The sequence below is a fragment of the Hesperophylax consimilis genome, chromosome 11 (genome assembly GCF_061612785.1).
Source record: "Hesperophylax consimilis isolate HC1 chromosome 11, BYU_Hcon_1.0, whole genome shotgun sequence".
In the NCBI taxonomy this organism is placed as follows: Eukaryota; Metazoa; Arthropoda; class Insecta; order Trichoptera; family Limnephilidae; genus Hesperophylax; species Hesperophylax consimilis.
In genome coordinates this window covers 10,347,766-10,373,904 of record NC_142846.1, presented here as the reverse complement: position 1 = coordinate 10,373,904, position 26,139 = coordinate 10,347,766, and the positions used below count along the sequence as shown (strand labels likewise).

The 26,139-nt window shown below is 35.5% G+C and overlaps 1 protein-coding gene across 3 annotated transcripts; it reads left to right on the top strand.

The window, feature by feature from the left end:
* On the top strand, nt 1-26,139 carry LOC149419771 (uncharacterized). 3 transcript variants are annotated; one of them, XM_089637287.1, is made up of 8 exons: nt 1-131; nt 505-1,946; nt 11,941-12,056; nt 14,770-14,936; nt 15,175-15,345; nt 17,410-17,756; nt 21,592-21,724; nt 23,222-26,139. In XM_089637287.1, the coding sequence occupies exons 2-8, from the start codon at nt 561-563 to the stop codon at nt 23,317-23,319; spliced, it is 2,418 nt and encodes an 805-aa protein (XP_089493413.1). In that variant the 5' UTR covers nt 1-131; nt 505-560; the 3' UTR covers nt 23,320-26,139. The 3 variants fall into 3 exon arrangements, with proteins under 3 accessions (XP_089493413.1, XP_089493411.1, XP_089493412.1); XM_089637285.1 differs by having other exon boundaries at nt 17,410-17,786; XM_089637286.1 differs by having other exon boundaries at nt 7-1,946; nt 17,410-17,786.

Sequence of the window (26,139 nt, the reverse complement as noted above, 5' to 3'; positions counted from 1 at the left end):
CAGACGCCATCTAAACTTATATACCTGTCCGCCGTCGAGTGAAAATTAGAATATTGGGACTGTTTTCTCCTCGATAATGGAGTATTTTTGCGAAACTGAATACACTGAAAAGTTTTTCATTTAACGCTCGTGTAAGTAACTTTGTGAATTTGAAAATAATAAGTGATTTACTCCTTGTACTTTACAAAGTTTGTATCGTATAGGAAGGCATTATTGCTTGCGGCAGCTCGCTAGCCGTGATCGCGGGTATACTCACCATTTACCTTGTTTACGAGTGTTTCTGTGCCGTAATCTTTCGCATTTTATCGTTTTTAATACGAATGCAACATGTAAAAGTGCGTAAAACGAATTATACGCAACGCTCTTGCTATATTTGCCTTTGCGCAATTGTTATTTTTTTTGTTATGGAGGGAAAGTATCCAGAATGCTTCAACTGATTAGGCCATTTGTTTACGTTTACAATTTGCCCTGTATGACGTTATTTGTTATTTTCTTATGTTTTAGAATCGTCGCGCGATAAAATTTCGCTCTAATATATAAGGATATCGAATATTTGGGAAATGAGCTCAGCACTAAAGCCGGCTCTACCTCAGGGGGCGGGGGGGCAAACCGGGACCGCGCAGAATAACTCGGCACTAAACAATGTAGGAGGGGCGCAGGCTCTAAATCACAACTCCCAGGGACATGCTCATCTGGGGCACCACCCCCACATGGGGCAGAACATTGCGCACTTGTCTCAGAACTTGGGTCATATGCAGCAGAATATGGGGCACATTCCTCATCTGGGACACGTCGGTGGAAACTCCACTCACTTACCCGGTGGCTTCAATGCCAGCCAGGGAGCCAAGGGGGCCAACCACTCCGCTCCGCTGAGTCTAGTGCAGGAGAAGCCTCCCAGCCAAGTGAACGCTTCTCAACCCCTAGCACTTACTAGGTCACCTGAGAAGGAGGCGGAAACAGTCCAACCTGATCAGCCTAGTCAATCCAATGGCACAAGTGAATCACCTAACATTGAGGCGTCTAACTCGGCAGAACCTGCCTCTGAAACGCCGGCACCAGAACCTAAAGCTTCCCCTGTTAAATCTGGCCCATCTGAAGAAAAAGAGAAGGTCGTTGAACCTGTCATAGAAAAAAATGGTGACGATGTTGCTAAACCAATTATTCCTGAGACTCCCACTGCCAATACTGAAGCTCCCAGTCCGGCCAAGCCAACACCAGTCGAATCAGAACCTTCCATGCCAGAGGAACAGATTAAGAACAAGGAACCAGTGCCAGTAGTGCCAGAGAAACCTAAAGAGGTATTAGCTCCTAGTGACAAGGTAGAAACTCCTGTAGAAAAACCAACTTCCCCGCTTAAAACTCTGGAGAGCAAACCGGAACCCGAACCTAAACCAGTTGTAGCTGAAGAACCACCTAAAAAGGAAGAACCTGTAGCGGCACCTGAAGAAAAAAATAAAGAGGAGAAACCAGCCCCTGCACCTGCACCGGCACCAGCACCAGCACCAGCACCTTCACCTGCAAAGGAATCAGTGGCCGAGGAAAAGCCTGTAGATAAAATTGACACAAAAGAGAAAGTGGAAGAAATCCCCCCTGTAGAGGCAGTAGTCGATAGTCCCTCTAAACCCACTCAGGCAGCAGTTGAAAAATCCCCAGCCAAAGAGTCTCCTGCAAAACCAGCTCAGTCTCCCGTGACCCCTGCACCAAAAAAAACTGAAATCAAGCCAAAATCTACACTTAAGCTTGCAACAGTCACTCCGACACTGTCCAGAAAGAGAAAAAAAGATTTAAAGATGCCGCTGCAAAACGATGGACCTAGTCCTCCCAAGAGAGTCCCCACTACCCCGAAAGAGAAACCAGCCCTCGACACCCCCAAGGCGGACACCCCTTCCCTCGCAGACATCATGCTTACCCCAGACAGCCGCTCAAGCAAGAGGAATAGAACTAAGGTATGACACATCTAATTATTTCATTCGCAAACAATGCAACCAACACACATCACCTAAATCTGCAAAAACTTTAAAAAAAATCTTGAATACCTATATCCTATGCATATAATGTGAGAATTGTTTGTCAGGAGTTGTTCAGAACTCAACTACAATTTTTTTTGTAGCTGACCATATTGTTCATTGATTTTTATGGGTCAGCTACAATTTTGATTTGTATCTATGATAAATAATATAAAATAATGCTTATCTATTGATAAAGACTGACTGGAAACAAACCCACCTGCTAGGTTATCAGCTTATCTGACTACTTATTTTAATTTAGCAGTCATAATTCACCAATCCCAAGTGTATTATTTTGTCTCTAGAATCTAATATTTATTTATTTATTTACGCCCCAGTGGATTTTTACAAGAAGTAAATATTAATTTAAGTAATACAGTTGTGTTAGCTAGGAATTTGTTGAAAAACTCGGAAATGTAATATCTTTTGCAAATGACTATGCTAATAGCTCGACATAAAAATTGTAAAGGAAACTTCGACATAGCTCAAAATGACACAAGCCTTGTAAAGAATTGGTTAGATGATAATCTCCTTATACTCTATGCTGGAAAAACGTTATTTAAAACCTTCAGTCTGTCCTCTGCTACCCAATCTCTAACAATGAAAAATAATAATTCACTCCTGTTCAAGACCTGATTCTTCCTGTATTTGCCGAAATTTGGCACAAGTCACCAATATAAAATATCTGGGGGTCTCGATCCATCAACATCTACGTTGGGATCAGCACATAGTCAGCCTAACTCCCCGCATTCTCAAGCTATCTTATGTGTTTCAAACTCTTTTAGACCGATATTTCTAACACTTAAATCAGTATTTCTGTCAATCCATATTAGCATAAGGCATCATCATTTGGGGTGGCTGTGCTCAAACTATTATTGATCCTCTGCAGAGATGTGCAAAATGGGTACCCAAAACCATTTGAAATGCAAAATGGAAATGGGTCAAAACTTTTCCATTTGAAAATGCAAAATGGGTTTTAGAAAAGCATTTCAAATGCAAAATACCTATTTTCAAAATGCATTGAAAATGCAAAATGGTTTCTCAGGTCAAACAATTAAAATAATTATAGAATTTTTAAACAATTTTGTCATTTAATAATGGACATCAATGTAAAACAAACATATTACATGATGGTAAATCCATAAACACCACGACTACAGATTATGAAACCACGAAAAATTTGCGCGGGACTAATGTTGCCAACGTAAAAACATAGAAACTGCTATCTAACATTTAATATTACAGCGTCATGGCCCCATGTTCAGTACCTATTTGAATCAGTATTTTTTGTAATGGTAACACTCAATTGCCAGGGCTCCTACCAGGGAGCAACTTGACAAATGTAAATTATCTCTCATAGCGAGGTTGAGGACCGACTGATATTTGGGGCTTATGAAAAAAAGATGAGCGGGGATAGTAGGAAGAATGTTGCAAAAAAGCATTTAAAATGGAAAATGCATTGAGAAAAGCATTTAAAATGCAAAATGGTTTTTAGAAAAGCATTTAAAATGCAAAATGGAAAATACCCATTTTGCATTTCCATTTGAAATGGATTTATTTGAAATAAAGCACATCTCTGATCCTCTGCAAAATGCACAAAAAATGGTAGTACGTGTTATAAACAAGTGACCGACAAGATATTCCTCAATTGGACTTCTTATCGAGTATAATGTCTTAAATATACCTTAACTCCATTTAAAATTTATGCTGACACATTTCTTGTACAAATACAAAAAAAAAAAAAAAAAACACAATACAATCACACCACCAGAAATATAACCAACCGGCACTACAATGTACCTAAACCTCATACTACATCAGCACAAAGACAAAAACCAAAACCTTCTCCCTGATATCCTAAAAACCGAAACTCAACTTCATACTTTCAAAACACAAATAACTTTATGAATCCTAACATCTGCAATACATTTCAACTACAACACCCTAAAGCCGGGAATACACATGCCTGTAGCTGGCACACTTGCATGCAAGCTCCTTGCACATGCCAGCTACTATCATGTGTATACGCTAACTTGCATGCCTGTACCTGCCTTGCAAGTAGATTGCACAACATTTGATTTACTGGCATGCAAGTTGAGGGAGGGGACGAGGGGGGCTATGAAACCGGCATGTGTGAACGTCGCGACAGGTACGGGCATGCCAGTAGACATTACAATACAATTGGCAGTACACATTGTACTGCCAATTGCAATACGATGATATTGGCAGTACAATGTGTGGCTAATTTAATGAGAGACTGAGCTACTGGCATGCCCGTACCTGTCGCGACGTTCACACATGCCGGTTTCATAGCCCCCCTCGTCCCCTCCCTCAACTTGCATGCCAGTAAATCAAATGTTGTGCAATCTACTTGCAAGGCAGGTACAGGCATGCAAGTTAGCGTATACACATGATAGTAGCTGGCATGTGCAAGGAGCTTGCATGCAAGTGTGCCAGCTACAGGCATGTGTATTCCCGGCTATACATTCTACACTTTAACCCTCTGATCTCCCTCCACACATCTCACATTCCTCAATTGAATTAACACACTTTGATCGGGTTATTTTTTCGCCGGCTGACCGCCTAAAACGGGCTAAAATAATGGTCCCGCGCGAATTTGTTTAATTTGTTTTATTTGTTTTAAATCGCTATATCTTCGAAAATAATGGAAATATTTTCAATAAAATTTTCTACATACTAACTCAGCATACCCAAGCTATATAATTTGTAGCCGAAAACCAAGTATTATTTCTAATGCAACATAATAAATCGAAAACAAAGTCATTGTTGAGTCATTAGGGTTCAATTTTTTAAGTATAAACTAGGTTTCAATTTTATAAAATTACAAATTATTATATTTTCACCAAGCCCAAATCATTATAAAAACAAAAACAATTGCCACTTCTCTAGTATCGTCAGAGTAACACATTATTACCCATTGAAATACCACGTGTGCAATTGCCCCTCGCACGGTACAGCGGACCAAAACCATCGGAACGTGCTAATAATATTGGTTATTTTTTCAAATGAAATTTAAAATAATCACTAAGCGTAGAATGCTTCTTGTATTGGGGTCAATCCGCACCAAATCATCCAAGCCATGTCACCCACCATCTCAGATTTTGATGAAACTTTAAATTTTTAATCCTTCCATATAGATAAGAAAATATACCAAATTTTACCTTCCTACCTCAACTCGTTTTTTTTTTATGGGCAGTTGAAGTTTGGGCAAAATAAGCGTTTTTACATATTCCGAGCACTCCGGAAGAGCTTGTACCTTCAATGAAAAAAAATTGTATCTTTGTCATTTATAGTGCAAATGCAATGAAAATTTTCAATATTATCAAGAAAACTATGTTGATTGCAGAAAAAAATAAATAAACCCTTTACATTTATCTACTTGACTTTAAAAAATTACCAAAAGTAATTTTTTAAGTAATTTTTGGGACGGAAAAGGTACTTTACAAAAAAGCAATATCTCGGGAAGGTACAGTGTTAATGAAGTAATTTTTTTTTATTCATATCTACAAATAGCATAGAATCACATACAAAAATAAAATGCATGGCATTTTACTTGCTTCAATAAATAAAATCCATTTTAAACTTTTTTCAAACTTTTTGTAATTTTTTTTTATTCTTATCTACAATAAACATAGTACAACCTAAAAAAATAAAACTCCTGGTATTTTGTGTGCTTCACAGTGTAGAAACGTTTTTAAAATAAGAAATCTTTATCATACAGAATTGTTCTAGGTTTTTTTAAATCTAGATACAAAAATAAATAAAATCCATTTTAAACTTTTTTCAAACTTTTTGTGATTTTTTTTATATCTATTTTTAGTTTGTAATTGGGCAAGTTATAGTTTAGGTATATAGCTAGTAATATAGGTTGAATGAATGGACTAATATCAAAGAAACAGTCCTAGAGACAAGTCACTACATGGAAATGATGTATCTGCAACAAGAACAAGACAGAACATGAAAATTACTATCTGCCTCATCACTAAGTTTGCAGGATACTACATGCTTTGTTTCCTCTGACATGCTTAGTTCTGAGTCAGCTTCAAAGCAGTGATCATCTATATAAATACAGTAGTTGTTTCATGTTATGGTGTACGTTGTTAAAATGTCTCTAATCGAAACAAGTTTAGTTAAATGTAGTGTGGGACAACATAATGGTACTGAATGTCACAAAAAAAGTTATACTAAGTCAGAGAAATTAACGAGTGTGGATTTGTTAAGTGAATTTGAAAAAAAGCTTATTCAACAAAGAAGTTTTGTATCTACAGACTTGGTTTTCAACATTTGTGAGCACCACAGAATATTTAACTTAAATAAATATGAAACATTTCAAAAAGCTTGTTTTGACCCGTTCCAAAGCCACAAAAGGAAAATTACAAAAACTTTAAGAACAGTATCCTTGGAATTTTCAGAGAACATTAATACCATTCTAAAAGTAACTAATAAAGCAATCCCTGGACAAAAAAATTGTAATGCATGCAGAGCAAAAATTAGTAAGAGCCAAAACCTTAACAATGAAATTGAAGAGCTTAACACTTTTCAAGAAGACATAAGTGAAGTTGAAAATGTTTTAAACAAAGAATTTTTTTTACAAGAAATCAACACTTCTTTAACTGACATTGGAGAATCTCCATTTAAACTACATGCAATACCATCCCACAGTAAGTCTAGTTACGCTAAACGGAAGTTAGATTCTGCTTGTTCAACCTTAAAGAAAAAAGTAAGTAAAGTTTTAGAAAAAGAATTTTCCCCAGTAAAATGTGATGCAAAAATACCAAGATGTATTCAAGAAAAAGCTAATGACATGGACAGGCTTGTTGAGTTGGTTAAAAAAAAATTGGAAACACAAGTTACACGCCGTGAGAGAATTCAGCTTCTAACTCTCGCTCCAACTTCGTGGAGTAGAAAAAAGGTTGCTGAAGAATTCAGTGTTGGTGAATACTCAGTTCGTAAAGCACGAGAGCTACTAAATGAAAATGGTATCATTGCTTTACCTGATCCAAAAAAAGGAAAACCATTAGACCAAGGAACAGTTACTTTGGTTAAAAATTTCTACCAAAACGATGAATTTTCTCGTGTTATGCCAGGGAAAAAAGATAAAGTTAGCATAACCAAAAATGTTTATGAACAAAAAAGACTATTGCTTTGTAACCTGAATGAACTTTATGCTACCTTCAAGTTTGAATACCCTGCTTCAAAAATTGAGATTTCGAAATTTTGTTGGTTGCGTCCCAAATGGTGTGTGCCAGTAGGTTCTCCAGGCTCTCATTCTGTCTGCGTTTGTGCAATTCATCAAAATGTAGTGTTGCTTCTTAATGCTTGTGACAGTGAAGAAACGTACAATGATTTAATGGACTACTTAGTGTGCTCAAAGAACAATAGAGACTGTATGCTTCGACATTGCGATAAGTGTTCAACATCTAGTGAAAATCTTAAGAAACATTTGTTAGAAAAATTTGAAGAATGGGACCAAGAAGATGAAATTACATACAGTGCATGGGTAACTACTGATAGAACACAGCAGGTTTCAGTTACAGTTCCCTTTCATGAATATGTAGAACATCTTGTGAAGAGTCTTGTAAAACTTCTTCCTCATTCTTTTATAACAAAGTCTCAATCAAAATATCTCAAAGAGTCCCTAAAAGCACAGCTTCAGATAAATGAAGCTGTTGTGTTATTAGACTTCAGTGAAAACTTCTCCTATGTTATCCAGAATGAAGTCCAGGGTTACCACTGGACGCAAGACAGTTGTTCACTCCACCCAGTGGTAATTTACACTTGTGAAGAGCCTGGCAAAGATCTCACAGTGTCAAGCTTGTGTGTAATTTCAGATGACTTGGAACATGATGTAAGTTTCGTTTACGAAACTCAAAAAATTGTTGCTCAATTTTTAAATCAAAAATTTCCCCAAATTCAAAGTGTTCATTATTTTACTGATGGTTGCGCAGCGCAATATAAAAACTGCAAAAACTTTTTAAATCTGTGTCACCATCAAAAAGACTTCAACTTGAAAGCATGTTGGTCGTTTTTTGCTACGAGTCATGGGAAATCTCCCTGTGATGGAATAGGTGGAACAGTAAAACGTCTTCTAACTAGAGAAAGTTTGCAACTTGGCCCTGGCAACACTATCACAACTGTAGACAAAACTTTTTAGTTTTGTCAGTCGAGAGTAGAAAATATATATTTTTACTTGCTGAGAAAAGAAAGCTTATTCACTTGCAGGCAACAATTACAGCAGCGTTTTTCACAAGCTAAAACAATACCAGGCACTCGAGGTTTCCACTGCTTTGTTCCTCTGTCTGAAAATGAAGTTGGCACAAAAAGGATAAGTTCAGATTCAGATTATGCTTTGATTTTTAACTTCAGTGGGGAACGAAATCGCTCTGAGCAACTAAGTATGGTACAAATTTGTACAAACTCTTATGTAGCTTGCGTATATGACAACCATTGGTTTTTTGGACTTGTGGTTTCCAAAGATGAAGACGAGTGTGATGTATCAATCAAGTTTATGCATCCTTTTGGCCCAGCTCCATCCTTTTACTGGCCACATCAAAAAGAAGATATTTGTTTTGTTCCACTACAAAATATTTTTAATATCGTTGACCCTCCCACAACAAAAGGTTCAGGAAGAGCTTACTACTTTCTTGAAAAAGACGTTCATCATGCTGATCAAAAGTTCAACCATCTTATGGGTCAGATCAAGAATAAAAGTAAAAAATGAACTTGAACATTTATTTGTAAACAATATTATTGTAATGTACTTTCATTTAACCTAATCCTACATTGCCTGTTTTATTTTTATTGTATTTGTTTTTTAAAGAGTTAACTTTGTATTGAAAAGAGTTAAAAAGTTGATCTTGTTATAAAATATTGCTATGGTGTATGCATTCAGGGTAAGGAACAAGGTACATTATTTTGTTGGTGCCTTAAGCTTACATTGCAAGCTTACCAGCATGTTGTAAAGGACCGAATAAGTTTGACTTTTTTTATTTGCAAATACAGTATCTATATTTTAAAAAACTTGGAACAATTCTGTATGATTAAGATTTCTCATTTTAAAAACGTTTCTACACTGTGAAGCACACAAAATACCAGGAGTTTTATTTTTTTAGGTTGTACTATGTTTATTGTAGATAAGAATAAAAAAAAAATTACAAAAAGTTTGAAAAAAGTTTAAAATGGATTTTATTTATTGAAGCAAGTAAAATGCCATGAATTTTATTTTTGTATGTGATTCTATGCTATTTGTAGATATGAATAAAAAAAAAAATTACTTCATTAACACTGTACCTTCCCGAGATATTGCTTTTTTGTAAAGTACCTTTTCCGTCCCAAAAATTACTTAAAAAATTACTTTTGGTAATTTTTTAAAGTCAAGTAGATAAATGTAAAGGGTTTATTTATTTTTTTCTGCAATCAGCATAGTTTTCTTGATAATATTGGAAATTTTCATTGCATTTGCACTATAAATGACAAAGATACAATTTTTTTTCATTGAAGGTACAAGCTCTTCCGGAGTGCTCGGAATATGTAAAAACGCTTATTTTGCCCAAACTTCAACTGCCCATAAAAAAAAAACGAGTTGAGGTAGGAAGGTAAAATTTGGTATATTTTCTTATCTATATGGAAGGATTAAAAATTTAAAGTTTCATCAAAATCTGAGATGGTGGGTGACATGGCCTGGATGATTTGGTGCGGATTGACCCCGATGCGGAAAAAGTGCAGCCTCCAAATCTTGGCGGCAGGTATGCCGATGGGTTAACAATGGGTTATCAAGGGTGCAAAACAATATATGTTATATATTTCTATCTTCTACTAGCCAGTCTCCTACTAGCACTTCCTAGTCAGTAGTTAGCCTTCACACCTTGAAATCCTGCAATCCTGTGGGATTACGGTAATGTTTGATCCCGCAGATAGGCAGGATTTTCATGTGAGATTTGCGGGATTGTGGGATTGTAGAAAATTGCAAAATTTACACCAAAAACATGCCGTTTTGATTTGCACTAATCACATAATACGCAAGAACCAGATTGCCCAAAAATCAGTACCTACACAGTTTTTATGATCATACTTTTTACCAAAGCTTTCTTAAAATACAAATAACATTATATTTTCAACATATTTTTTTATAATATTACTAGTACCAACAATTGACTCAAATAAGTAACTCAGTGACAGATGTTATATTTAATATTTTTTTATGATCTTTTTTTTGTCCAAGTCTTCTTAAAATACTTATTATTTAAATATATTTTGTAACCATATGTAATTTATATAACATCACTGTACTCACACTCTCACATTGTGCTTTACAGTACTCTTGACAGGAGCACAGTCCATTAAATCTCTGCATACCTGAAGGTAAAAATCTTGCATCGTCCGAAAGGGGGTCACTAGGGTCCCCCGTACATCGTGGAGCGATTGTGTCTCTTAATATTTCTTTTCCCTTTCCATTAACACTCAGATATTAGTTACAATTTTTTTATGCTTTCCTTTTTAACCAGACATCTCCCACCTTCGCCCAGCAGTCAACACATACCCTGATCTCATGATCCTGTATATAGTCTGCAATAACATTATCAACTGACTTCTCAAACTAATAAACATTAAAATACCACCCAGAACAACTAAGTTTAGCGACTTATTCCATATTAGCCGGCCGCGCACAAATGCTGGTGTCAGGGATCCAATCAGAAGAATGTGTGAATTGTTTAATTAAAATCAAATCTGATGATTCTAATATATTTTTTGATGCATGCAGTACCTTTAGCAGAAAATTGAGAGCTGTTTTCCAACAAAAACAACAACTTTGACATACCTCCTTCATACATTATTTACTTTCTCAATTTTCTGTTAAATAACATTTTCAAATTAATTGATTTTACCACCTTTTCTCTAAAAATTATTTGCAAACATCTGTTAATGGATATTGTGCACTTTCTCCTATTTTTTTAATTACCAAATTTTGATATAACTTACTTTGTAATATTATATTTGTAAAGGCTTATTATTATTTTTAAAGGTTGCCATGTTAATCTTTGAGAAATAGTTAGGATGCAGGCGAATTCTTCAATTATGTTTTTTTACTGTCATGTTTATTACTGTCTGTATCTGTGTTTTCTCCAATAAAAAACATAAATAAATCACTAAGTAATGCACAATGGTAAATGAGCACAAAATTGATCATAACTCAATATGATATATTATTGTAGCCCTTTCCAGTAAAATGCACATTTTTTAAAAGTCCGCACCAAGGCACGTTTGCGGCGAGAAATTAAAAAAAAAAGTAAATTGAAACCGGGTAGATATTATTTAATACCTTAAAAAATAGTAATGGGTTAATTTTTTTTTTAAGTGCAGTACGATTTTCGAATTGTTTATGTGATGTAAAAAAACAACTTAGACATAGCACAACACTCTTATTTGGGGATGTGTATTATGTGGTACATACTCGTATGTGTTATATTAATACTTTGACACATTGACCGGTTTGGATGAGTTGGCATCGCGTTTGTGTAAGTAGCATAGTGCATTCAATTCCTCGGCTGGCTAAGTCCTCCATTACAACACAAGTAACATTTTCCACTTTCTGTGGGTGGTAGTAAGAGATTTTCAAATATTGAGAGGTAATTTGTAACCTGAAAAGTTTCATTCTTTTTAAAAAAAATTTTTAATTATTGTTCGTGGTCATTGGCTATTCAGCTGTCTCCTGGTTCCACAACGTGTCTTCCCACATATCCGAGCTTTCTTCCCATCAACACAGGACATTGGCACCAAAAGTGAATTGGAGTTCCTCATTCCTGTTCCCATTTCCTACAGCAGTTGGTGTCTTCAATCCCAACTTGTCAGTCCTACTAGTTCCCTCAATGGGGATAAGTGATATCACCTAATAAATATTAAAATTAATTTCCAGGTCCAGCCATACCAGATTCCGACCCCTGAGATCGCTCTATTGACCAAACTCTCCGCCAGCCAGGGAAGGACCACCCCAACCAAACAGATGGACGAGAAGCTTATTGTGTTCTACAAGTAAGAATATGTTTTTATCATTTTGAATCAATTCACAATCGTTAATAGTTTAAATATTGGTAACGCAAATTGGTTATGCTATAGTACCACTGGCTCTAGGCAATTGGTATTGTGTGTGGTATATAAGTTAAGATAATTTCGACAGTACAGTGGTCTACTCATTTAACATTGAGTCGGGACGTTTTGAACTCGATTCCTGTGCAGCTCAAAAATATTAATGTGGATTTTTTTATTTAATATAAATATGGGCATTGCCTGGTCTGGATATTATGTTGTAGATTGTTTTACTTGATGTGTATTTATTACTGTATCAAGAGCAGTGGAGTGCAGGACATAAAGGCTGAAGAGCTGTGCCTACCAGTGGCGGCTCATAACTTTTGGGTGTACTGGAATGTTAATATTACAAAATCGGCATTATTGATGTTGTAGATGAAAACGATAATAAAAAAAATCATGTTCAGCTATAATATCAATGTTGCCATTTTTTGTAATATTAGCACTCTAGTACACCCAAAAGTCACGAGCCGCCACTGGTGCCTCTCCTAATAAAAACAAACCGTAAAAATAAATAAAAAGTGACAAATTTCTGATCAAAATGGAATTTTTTAGTGCTGGAATTTTTTAGTTTTTTAGAATTTAGTGAGGAACATGTGTGTCAATTTATTCAGTTGGCCACAATAACCATCGGAAGATGATAATAAAATAGCCATTTTCAAATACACAATGCACAATAAATTCATACCCGAACTTGAACACGACTGATCAAGAGTAATGATTCCTGTTGTCTGGGTTGTCTCATAAACTCTTGGTCAACAACACACTTTGGACATTTATTTCGTAATAGTTTACAATGAGCTTGTGGCTTCATTAGCAGGCTGTAGAAATGGGGCCCCGATCCTGGGTTGACAATCGTAATTATCTAAGTCTCATTCCCTGTATTATCGACAGCTATGTGCCGTCCATGGGTTAACTCTTAAATTACTATCTGCTATATCACAATTCGTAAATCAATGAGAACCAATCATGAGCGGCATTACTTTAGGTGAAAATCATTTGAAACTACAGTGGAGCCTCTCATAATGAGTTTAATTTGTCTCAGAATCTTACTTGTAATGTGAACTACTCATTAAGCGGAAAAAAAATTCCCATATAATTCAATGTAAAATACTATAATGCATTCCATGCCAAAAATACTCATTTTTTTATTTTTAACGTTTATTCAAATAAAATACAAAATTTTTTAATTGTTCACGAGCGTAACAACCTGGAATGCGATTTAGATTTGCAAAGAACAATTAAAAAATCGAAATAAGTATTATAATATTTATGAATTTATGAAAAATATATATATTTTTTTTACTAGAATGCTGTCTAGAGACATTTGTTTTTGCCGATGCTTCAAAATTTGGTGAAAATGTGACAGCATTATCATTGAATAAATTTGTAGAATGCCGAGTTGACATTGACCGGTCGGTGGCCGAGTTGACATCGCGTCTGGGTCCCACCCAGGCGTAATGTGTTCAATTCCTCGGCTGGCTAAGTCCTCCATCACAACACAAGCAACATTTTCACCTTACTGTGGTGGTAGTAGGAGATTTTCAAATATTGTCAGGTTATTCGTATCCCGGGAATGTTTGTCTTTCTTTTTAAAAAAATAAATTTAAAAAATAGCCACCTCCTTATTAGTTTGACGCTTCTCCCTGTCAATACAGTTTCCCATGATTTCAGCATTTCTCTTATTGCGCCAGAAGATTGTTGCTCTGCTGCTTCCTCCTCATCCACTAACAAACTCTCCCCCATAACTTCTTGCCGTGAAACACAATGCAACTCCATAAGCTCTTTGGTGGTCAGTTCTTGACTGTGCTCTTCCACAAGCTCATCAACATCGTTATCCACCTCAAGTCCCATGGTATTGGCCAAATACACAATCTCGTTGACTATAGACTTCACAGGTACCGTTTCAAACCCCTCAAAATCACATTCGACAACGCTCCTTGGCCAAAGCTTATTTCAAGCAGAATTGAGGGTCCTCTTGGCAATCATCTTGAGGCAAGTAACGATGTGAAACGAATCTTTCCATAACTCTTTGAGAGTGAGACATGTCCTTTCAGTCACCTCAAAACAATGATCGAAGAGTGTTTTAGTGGAGAGTTTCTTAAAATTAGAAATAACCTGCTGGTCCAAAGGCTTGAGTAACGGAGTGGTGTTGCATCTATCTTCTTCATTTTATCCTTGTTCTTGAGGATAGTGCAATTCGTTGATGTAGACCGACTGAATGTGCTCACTAGATCAGCCACGCTCATACCTTGTTCTCGCTTTTCAATGATTTTACATTTTATTTCTACACTTACTATTATTCTTTTATGGCTGTCTTCATTTGGTATTTTCTTCAGGGAAATTTTTGCACAACTTTTTGAAAAATGTGTGATCTCATGCGACACTAACGTGCTAGCGGAACGAGTGCTGACCAGACACTGATGCACTGGCTCGGAAGTCCCGGTTCATAAGTGAGTGACGTGAAGATGGGACTTGCCCTTTCTGCGTCACTCGTTTTGCGCAATGTCGCTCGTTAAGGGAGCATTTTTTTCATCATCTGTTTTGCTTGTTATGTGAATTACTCGTTATGAGAGATTCCACTGTATTTCGTTGATTTTGTTTCACGACATTTTTTAATAATAATAATAATGATTTTGTTAACTTTTATTTAATGTAGGAATGAATTTCTGGCCGTGCGCAACACTGAGGGAGGTTTCTATGTCTGCCAGACCATGCAGAACGTGTATCGGTCCACCAGGAAGATCAAGATCCGATGGCTGTCCCAGGACAAGAGTGGCGACCCATCAGGGGAAATATACAAACCAGATTTTTACGATGTTACTGGTAATTTTTCATATACTTATTATCTTATATTATGTAGATTATTTTAGACTAATTCAATTAGAGCACAAAGATCTTGCAAGGATTGTGTTTATTTCCAGTCTTTGGTAATTTGTATTTTTCGGCAAAATAATATTATAAAATTAAGGTATAAATAAAAAAATGACCACTCGTGAGTTTATAAGATATCTGGGGAAGTATCACTTTTTCACAATGCTAACCCAACCTCACTCTATTCTAGACATTGACTGCGTCCTGACCACGCTGTCGCTCCAGCGGGCAGGCACTGCGGGGCTGAAGCTGGGCGCTGCGGAGCTCAGCCGGACCAACAGTATCCTGGGCCGGGCACTGGCTGCCGAGAGAGGTGAGCCAGCCCCCGACACCAGCGTCACAGAGGAGCACCCCGACGGACGTGAGTAGTCGCTTTATTACTGTCTTGCATATTGTTGAGTATGTATTTATTTATTTATATTTGAGTGTTCCAAACAAGTTGGGTTCCAGGCATTGCTGAATCAATCCTCTGTAAGCTAATACTCTATGTTTTCATTTAATCCTTTGACAGTGATTGAACCAGTCCCTTTACCACTCCTTATCCCTTTTCCTTTTGTGCAATATCTAAGTTATTTTTCAGGTGAATTTAGAAAAACTATTCACAAGTATGTATGTAAATTGCTACAGTTTTTAGATAAAAAAGTATGGTATTAAATAAAAATGCAATAACTCGGACAAATATCCACAAATTTTAATGATTCTTTTTGCAATTAAACAAGTACAGAATGATATTTTATGCTCTTAATAAAAAAAACTACACATTTACTGTACTTATTTACTGTAAAAAATATGAAATTATGTCACTTTACAATCATATTTCGTGTTGTCCATGTAGTCCCTTTTACAGCGAGCACATATGAGGTTGAATCGCCTTGTCTCATTGGAATCCCTTTTCCAATAAGAAAAATGGTGACTCATCTTGTAATCCCTATTTCCAGTAAGACGGCAATAAATGCTTTTATTTCATTCACTATATATACTTGGTGTTCACTTTTTTGCCCGTGAATCCAGTTTCAAATTTCCCGTGTTCAAAAATTGTGCAGCTTGGTTTCTTTGACAATATTTTCAAGAAGTAACGATGTGAAAAATAAATTGAAATAGGCTATTGGTTAGTGAGTGCTTCTAGGTTCAGGTATTTAAAAAAAAATCTTATTATTGAATCTCAGGCAACGGGTAAATAAAGAGAAATCTCTTGTAACTCATGACAGCTCTTGCTATTTCAATCCCGGTACCATCACTGGCAAAAATCTCTTTCACATTTGCGTGGTGAGATTTTTTTATACCGATCAAATATAGCAGACCCAAGTATGCCATAAATTCTTGCCTGTCGATGTTTTCAACTCTCAGCTGATCGGTATACATATTTGGGTATCTCAAAACATCGTCAATCATAGACGATATCGATAATTTGAAAGAACGCATTTAGTTCATTTTCAATAGAAAGAGATTTTTGAGTCAAGCCAGTGGGTACTTTGACTATGTTTATCGCCTTGTTTTTTTCCAGAAACACGGTAAGTTGTCTTTCGCCATTGTGTAGATTTATTTTTTTCAATGAAAAAGTCTTCCATTGTTTTCTCCTCTCCTTCGAATTCGTCTGAAGTGTATTCTTGTTCGGTAGCAATTTCTTCAGCTTGTTGCTCGATTTCTTCGTCCGAAAACTCGCTGTCACTCGAGGGAAAAAAAGTCTCATCATCTCCATAATGGAAAATGTCTAAAACAAACACAAAAATACATTTAGCCATAAAATAAACAATATAAATGTGAAATAAATAGAAAAAAAGTAGTTTATTTAATATACTTACACTTAAAGGCGCATGTCGTAAAATTTACGCTCAATGGAAATTTCCAAATATCAATGTATAACAAAAACTTCTAAGCACACCCGGCACGTCTGCAGTTTAGAGAGACACTGACCCTAGCATAGCTCGAAGCTCGATGCTTACGACTAAGTGGTAAGAGTAGGGGAAGCGATAAGGCGCGTTTGTCGTAAATTTTACGACAGGGCGCCCGCTGGAAGGTTAAATGCATGCATTTTATTTTTATTACAGCATTTAAAATGTTTGTATATAATGTACTTTGAATATTATTATCACACTATATTTTTATTCAGTTTAATTTAGTCTTCAGAATTATACAAGGTGTCCGGGGGTACAGTGCACTAACTACGAGGGTGATTCTGTTTTTTTTTTGAGGTAAAAAAGTTGAATTCTTCGTATAGAAATATAATATTCTTTAATGGAAAAATTTTTGTATGGGGAAAAATAAACAATGGAATTTAGAAAAAAGTTATTTACCATCATGTAGAATCACCCCCCAAAGTTAGTGAACTTTACATCCGATCACCCTGTATAAATTTTGTCCACTTTTTATTTGTTGTATGTGTTTTTGTTGAAAGTACTTTAATATTGCAAATGTCTGTTTCCAGTTGACCTATCTCTCTACAAAGATGAATCGCAGCTAGAAAAGAAGAAGCTGAAGGGCGCACTGGCCTCCACCCCCTCCCGCAAGCGCCCCCACTCCGCCGCCTCCTCCCCTTCTTCCCCCTCCGAAGGCGAGGCCACGCCCCCTCCCTCCCCGCCCAAGTCCGCCCCGAGAAAGCGCTCCTCCCGCCCATCCCCCAAGTCCAAGGCCAAGTCACCCCGCGCCGCCAAGAAACTCCTCAAAACCCCCTCCAAAACTCCAGTCAAGACTCCGGCCAAGGCTTCCGTCAAGGCCCCTGTCAAGACGGAAACCCCGCCACCCCCGCCCGCCATTGCGCCGTCCACTAGCAAGGTAGGCATGATCCAACGGATTTATGGGAATGTACGTATCAATCATTTACTCATATTATCATTTTCATTGTCCGTGGTAAGTTTGCACAACATTTGGGGAGTCTGTTACTCTTCTTGCTTAAATGTCTCCAATCAACGTCTGAACATGGCTTTATATTACAAAGCTCTGTCAATTGCATCATCGTATTACAAATGCGCCATTCAATGCTTGTGAGTATAATTAAACAAAGTGTTTAATGTATTCAAAGTTAAATTATTACCTTTTGACATAGCAACTTGTAAACACGTGACGCTTTTGAGCGCACTTTCCGAAACACGTGCTTTGAGATATAAGACATTTGTGCGCTTTTCCTATAATCGCTAGTAACTTAAAGCGGCCATTCTAACTTTTACTAAACTAAACTTATAATGATAAGATGTTTAAATCTATCTTTGTTGTTAAACTTTGGCGTTAAAATCACCATTGATTTGATTTAAAATAAATGTTAACATGATGTTGAATAATTTAAAATGAATTAGCAGTAAAAGTGTGATACTATTTATTAGTAATTATTATTAATGCACCCTGCTAACATTATTACTAACTAAAAAATAAGTATTTCTTAAATGCTATTTTTATTTAATATATCTTTCATGATTCTAATTTCTCGTACCACATTCACTTTTTCCATTTTCATAAACCACTTCGTCTATGTTTACACCAATCACATCGCTCTGTAAAATCTTTTTTATTTTCATTGCCTATCATTCATTTTCACTCATACAAGAGTGACAGTTTTTCATTGCATATCATACATTTACACCCATACAAGAGTGACAGCTTTTCATTGCATATCATACATTTTCACCCATACAAGAGTGACAGCTTTTCATTGCCTATTATTCATTTTCACCCTTACAAGAGTGAGTTTTTCATTTCCTATCATACATTTTCACCCATACAAGAGTGACAGCTTTTCATTGCCTATTATTCATTTTCACCCTTACAAGAGTATCAGCTTTTCATTGCCTATCATTCATTTTCACCCATACAAGAGTGACAGTTTTTCATTGCCTATCATTCATTTTCACCCGCACAAGAGTGACAGTTTTTCATTGCCTATCATTCATTTTCACCCGCACAAGAGTGACAGTTTTTCATTGCCTATCATTCATTTTCACCCACACAAGAGTGACAGTTTTTCTATAATATTTCTTACTCATTACTCATCTATAAGTATTTTGATATAAACAGTGTTCAAAATACTTTATGTACTTCAATATTATGTTTCTCTGACTGATGTAACAGACAGATTAATTGACTTTGCTTATAGTTTCCCTGTGATATGGATGCATGGAACAAACTTCCACTGTCATTGATTCTACTAATATAATCCAATTAAAAGTTTTCACACAAACGAAGTATTGAATTCCGTAAGTCTAAACTTAAACTTTACGGTGCACAGTTTACACCCGCGCTGTGCAAGCGGGTTCCCTACAGAGCATCGGACCATCCCGAAGTTCTATTGGTGGATTCTTATTTAGAGAGAAGAAAGGATTAACTAATTTGAATTTTTAAACTAATCAATTACTGTTAAATTCATCAGAATACTCAATGAGAATTAAATAATAATATGCGAGTGAAGAATTTTTATACGAAAAGCATTTGAATGAGATATTAATATTGTGTACATTTTAAAGCAGAGATATTCATTAATTACAAAAAAAAAACATAATATCCCAAGCAAAAACATTTGTATTTTTTTTATTTTTTTCTAACTTTTCGGATGATTAAAACTATATATCTGGAGATAACTTCTTTCTCTTCAATTTCTTGTATATAAAGTAAGAATTAAAAAATGTTTATAAAGGTAATCAAAAAATATTATTTTGAAAAATAAGGCAGTTATAAAAAAATGTTTTGTTGTAATCTAGTCTTTATCATGTACTTAGTAAACTAGTTTTAAAATGAATCAACTAACTTACTGACATGACCCAGACATTCTTCACTCTTTATATAGCATGACTTTTTCTTTTATATTTTTAATTTCTATCATTGTTTATTTTTCCATGTTGATTTTATCAATACATATTACTCCCTTTATCCACTTTTAAGTAAGAATTGATATTTCATACACATGTTTTTTTTTTTTTTTTACAACCGCAAGTGCTGACAAATTGGATAATACACCGAAATCATGAAGAGTCAAATTATAAGTTTTTTTAATGACTAATTTTAATGCCACAGATTCAAGGATAAAGTGTAATTTCAATCATTGCTTTGTAAAATTTTATTGAAAGATTTTTTTACAATGATGGCCCCCCAAATGTTGCAATAACATACCACTTTTTTATATTTTTTTCTTTTAATATTTTTTATGATGTTTTGTCAAGAATCAAATTGATCACTGAATAATGATATAATCTAAATGTTGATCATTTTAAGTTGAGTTCTTCTTAAATTTATAAAAAAGACAAAATATTAAGATTACTAAAGACAAACAATTGACAGACATCTATTTTAGTTACAAAAATTGTGTAACAGCATGTTTTATGTTTATAGTCTATATATTATTTATAGAACAATTAAAATGTTGAGCATTAACAGTACTTATTGTTACACAAACTCTCATTGGGTTTGTTAACTTCCTATTACAAGTACATAGAGCATAATCCATAGAAGAACTTACAATATGTGCATTAGTACTGTATCAAAATATAACTAGTCGTTGGAAGTAATAGCTAGATGACGTCAACGCCCAGCTCTATTGATGAAGATTTGAGTCAATAGTTGGATTATAATAAATGTTTACATTATCCAACGCAGTCAACGAATCAGCTGACGTCTGATGGGAACCAGTTACGTGGGAAGACAAATTGTGGAACCAGGAGACAGCCAAATATAATCCAATGACAACCGTAGTAAACTTTATCAAAGGAACTAGGTAAAATGGGCTCATGGTCCGAGTGCTCACGGAAACTCTCCGTAAACCGTCTCCGCTTTATAAATAAAATAATGTTTTCAACAGTACCGGCGCAGTTTACACTTTGTGAACGATATTATGCATAATTTGGAATGGTCTTTTCCCACTAATGTTGGGATTCCCTAATACCATTAAGATCGTTATTTATTATTTTTGTTAATGTTTCGACATTCGCCAGTTATAGCTGCCGTTGGCATTATTTCCAATAGTTGACAGTCTCCAATTATAGCTGCTGTTGGCATTTTTACAATAGTTGACAATTGCCAACTATAGTTGCCGTTGGCATTATTTAGAATTGTCGTCCACGCCCAGTACTAACGTGCATATGTAGTGGTTTGTTAAATAATAAGACTTAAATAATTATGATTATAAAATTATACATATTTGAAATAACCTACAACATTGTCTGATGATTTATTCGGTATCATTTATCCTTTTAAAATCTTAGCTTTTATAAAGTCAAACATTATCTTCATTGAAATCTATTTTTCAGTTTTTTAAAGTATGATAATTTTTATTATTTTATGGTAATATGATAACTAAGTTTCAAATATCTTTTGATTATACATATAACTTATCAATCATATTTAGATTATTTAATAAGATTTTAAACAGAACTTAAATTTTATACTATTTTCTACAAATTCTTTGAACTCAACAAGACCTTTGATGTATCACATGCCTTATCATGTCGTTAGTAAGCCTCTTTGAAAATGAGTAGCAACGTTAAAAAAATTGTCCAATAAATCATTTAAAGGATGATACAGCTACGAATGACCATCATTAACATTTAATTTGCAGTATTGAATGTTTCCAAAAATTTAGTTTCTTATAAATTTTGAAAAATAACAGTGCTTAAATGATTGTCTCCAGACGGCCACCCCGCCGGCCAAGGCCAGCCCAGCCGCGGCACTCACCAAGAGAAGGACCGCCACCCCCGCCAAGGCGGCTACGCCCGTTCCCAGCACTTCCAAGGGGAAGACTGCCAAACCTACGCCGGCCAAAGGTAACCATTATTATAATATACGGTCTCCATGGATCCATAACAAAACAGAACATTGCAAAAAAGTGAGGAAAACAAATCTAACTTACCCTTACCTAAACTAACCCAACGCAATCTATTATTTTGTCATGTTCTGTTTTGTCCTATTACTGGTCTGCATTGCTCCCAAGCCATGGATCCATTTTGTTTTCTACTGTATTTCACCGTATTCCTATTAGCAGTAGGTAGTCAGTAGGTAACCAAATCCCTATAATTAAGTTCACCAGGGTATCATTAGGTGTAGGACAATGTCTCCTGGTTCCATAACATGGCCTTCTTCTCATCAAGGCATTGCTATTATTCATATGGATACGGTCTGCAAAGCTCTTGTGCCATCTGCTATATTTCACCGTGTTCTTTTATCAGTATATCAATGCCTTTAATATGGAGTTCGCTAAGTTGCCGTTGGGCGTTTAGCAATATATCATGATTCCATAACATTGCTCACCATCTGATCCTCCTTCCCGTCAACGCGGAACATTCACACCGTAGATGGATCGGTGTATTTTCATCCTCTTCACATTTCCTGCCACTATAAGTGATTTCCACTCCCAACAGCTGCGTCTCAGATTGTTTTGCTGTTCATATTGAAATGCGAAAACTCCTAACATCTTTTTATAGACAGAAAAAGAGCCAGTAAGGAACTTTTTGACTTTCAATTTGAAATTGCAGAATTTAATTGGTTTCAGCCATACACATATGAATATTAGTAGACCTGCCCTAAGTGATTAAAAGCGTATTATCCCCACTCCCCATACCGGTTCCATTGGAGCCGGCTGTGCTTGCGTATGGCCTCAAGTGAAATTTGAAAACGTGACGTCATCATTCTTGTGCGAACTATGGTCGAGGCATCATCGGTTCATTTTACGAAATAACACGGCAAAATGTTGACTTGTACTATGAAAACTTGTAAAAATAGATGTGAAAAAGAGAATAAACCCAATTGTCGTATTACATTTCATATATAAGCATTATTTTACTTTATTTTAAGCATATTCACATCGTATAATATGAATCAGTTGTTACTATCACATCAAGAAACGTCTGGACGCGAAACACAAAGCTGGTTGGTTGCTGGGAAGTAAATTATGAACATTTATAAAAGTGTCTTGACTAAATACTTAAACGAAATATTCGACTCTGAAAATAGAACCGAATTTTTTTGCCGAATTTGGACTTCGCAAATTTGTTCATAACGTGGCGAGTAATTTGCGCTCCCATGTAAAAATGTCTATTCATTCAAAAGCAGATTTTACTTTTAAGAAGTAAATGGTGATATTATAATGCGAGATGCCTATTTACTGTCAGATTGATTTATTGACGAATCACAGTCAGCTTCACTCCCTTCGTTCTTCAACAGTTGATTTTACCCCTCGCCATTATCTTCTCGTCTATTAATTCCTATGTCTGTGGTTTCAGCTCATAAGTTTGAAGTAAAACAAATGGATGGTTTTATTTCAGTTGCAGCAGCAGCCAAGGCAGCTGTACTGGCTTCCACTCCTTCCACCTCCACGGGGAAGACCACCAGAACTCCGAGGAAGCCTCCGTCAAAGAAGTAAACCACCACCACCTCTCCTCACTTGTCCATCCTCACTCTGGCACCAACAAAAGGATCCATTGTAGTCTTAATAGAACCTCTTACAGTCCCTGGAGAGTCTTCCGCCTCCAAACGCATTGTAAAATGGCTCTCATTTTGTGAAATTTTATACTGCCTCGATGTTCCTACACCCAGTTCTTGGACGAATACATCTTGTCCATGAACTGGCCTGTCTGAATTGACGGTGGTTTCGGTACAAATCATTTAAAGTGTAGGTATAAGGGAAACAGGTTTAGTAGGGGAATGTGTATTTTTTGAAAGTAAATTATTAGCATCTATTATTACAATAAGAAGCTCAGTGCATAGTTAGTTGTCAGATGTTTGACGGCAGCACATGGTTAGCCGTTGGGGAAAGCAATAGATTTTTGGTTAAACATATCTCGGTCAATAGAAGTTATATCAATACTGGATTGATTGATATTGGTTTAAGGACCCCGGTGACGGGTTACGGTGATGTTCATGTATGCCTTAAGTTATCTGAAATTGTTGATACACAAAATTTAATTAAGGAAATTTATAATAAATTGTCACACTTCTTACATGTTTTAATTCTTAGTAAGCGACAGTCTTCATCACTCTCGGCGATCGGCGATTCCCTTACCCGTAATTAAACTGTGTTTATACTAAACTTATATTTCCATATTTTGTTAGGCGTATGAATGTTTGTACGGTTTATATTATATTATATATACATGTATGTGTGAAATTGTAATATGCATATAATTGGTAATTTTAGGTATAAAAATTTCACAAAGGAGAAAGTTCAGAGTTTATTTTATCAGAGCTGTATTTGGTATGTATTGAGAAGTGGGAGCTGTAGGTGTAGTTGTGACCAGATTGGGACTGCAGCCAGAACCAATAGCATTAATGTTCTCCATAAGACTTCTCTTTAGATATCGGAAATCTGTGAACTTGTTCACCACGGCCTTCCCCCTGTCTCCTCCGTCTCCCCGTCTCCCCGTCTCATCTCCACACTTACTAACCACTAACAAACAAACAAACAACAACTCATCTCTCACTTGTAACATATTGTTTTTAGATTTATAAATGAATTGGGTTCGTAGCATAAGCATTCGAGATAACAAAGTTTTAACAAAATTATCAAATATGATAAGTGCACTAGATTAATAAAAAATGGATCGACGTATTTACTCTAAGGATTAGGATAAGTAAACTAAATGCAGAAAATAAATAATGTGTCATTTAATGAAAATCTCCTTTAGAATAGACTCAAGAAACGTTTATTCTTTATACATACATACATATATGATATATGGGACAATTTCGATGAGCGTATGTAAATGATTAGTAATAATAATTGGTTACGCTATTTGAACACATGACCACGCAATGGAGTAAAAAATTAATAAAAAAGTGATTCATTTACAAAAAAAGTTGACAAGGTGTAGTGATTGTGTACGTACAGTGGTATTTTCCTCCTAGTATAAGCGGCATAAGGTCTAGACTTAGTTACACATTTGTTTTATCTTCATTTGTTACTTTATGTTACGCTGATACTTTCCTTGTAAATTATCTTCACATATTAAATGTTTTAACTACTAACACCATACTCTGATGCTATTCTTTCTATGTACTACTACATATTGTGAATAATTATACTCTCAATTTTAATTACATGAAGTTTATTCCGTTCTAATTGTATAACTATGAACATATATTTTAATCTCTATTTATCCTATTTTTTATTTTTTCAATGTTACTAGACAATACTTTAACCAATATGGCAACCTGTTCTACAGTTGAATGTACCTATTTATTCAAATTTCTTCACTAGGTTTTAATATACATAGCGTCGAACGTAAGGGTGCGTATACATTTGCGAACCGTACCACCAAGTACGGGAACGTTTCTTTCCCATAAGTTGAGGTTCAGTTCGGTAGTTCTGCTCGCGGATGTATACGTAGCATAAGAAAAACCCATTTCAATGACACCTCTTTAAAAACCATTGTGAAGTGCAAGTACTTATTTGCTCCATTAATTAGGTACATTTAATACACAAGAATGAACATTATAAAGCTTGCTTGAGGACGTTATAATGACTTTGTATTGTGAATTTTAAATGCATCATTTTATTGAAACGAGCAGGTACACGCTAAACATCGGGCACTACTTGTCTAGTTGGAAATGTAAAAGTTTGTTTTCATGTTCAATTCTCGATACAAGAAATTATAAACATTTTATACTTGACTACCCTGGATATACATATCTGATATATATGATATGCACATTAAATATAATATTATGATTTGTTAATATAACTACTTTGATTTAGTCCATAGTATAATTTACTTTTTATCATTTGAGTTCTCTTATACAATTTATATTATTGTATTCTTAATTTAAAGCCAGGCAGATTTTAGCAAATACGATAAGAGCTCTAACTATGGTAAAGACAATTTGACATTACTTGGAGAGTTGAGAGTGAAGGTCCTAGCATGCATGAGGCACCGCTAGCAGAGGCCCCGTCTCAAGGCCCCCGGGATGTACAACTCTTATTTTACACTAAATGTTATTTTATAGGAAACATGCACCCAACCTGATCTAACCTCTGTCCTTTCTGTAATTACACAAACATACTGATATTGTTAGATCTACTCGTGTTCTTGCATTGAGAGGCGTCAGTGAGTTAATCTGTTATTGTAATTCTGTTCAAATTGTTATTTCATCTACAACACCTGGAAGTAATAGTGTTCTCTGTTTTACAGTTTGAGTGTATTCTGTGCCATGTTTCTAAATAAAACTACATTGAATATTACCGTGG

Bases quoted from the DNA above. Each gene is read 5' to 3' on its own strand.
- LOC149419771 (XM_089637285.1), top strand. From the start codon at position 561: ATGAGCTCAGCACTAAAGCCGGCTCTACCTCAGGGGGCGGGGGGGCAA. The intron at 12,057-14,769 runs GTAAGAATATGT...TATTTAATGTAG, and splicing joins AAGCTTATTGTGTTCTACAA to GAATGAATTTCTGGCCGTGC. The intron at 21,725-23,221 runs GTAACCATTATT...GTTTTATTTCAG, and splicing joins CAAACCTACGCCGGCCAAAG to TTGCAGCAGCAGCCAAGGCA.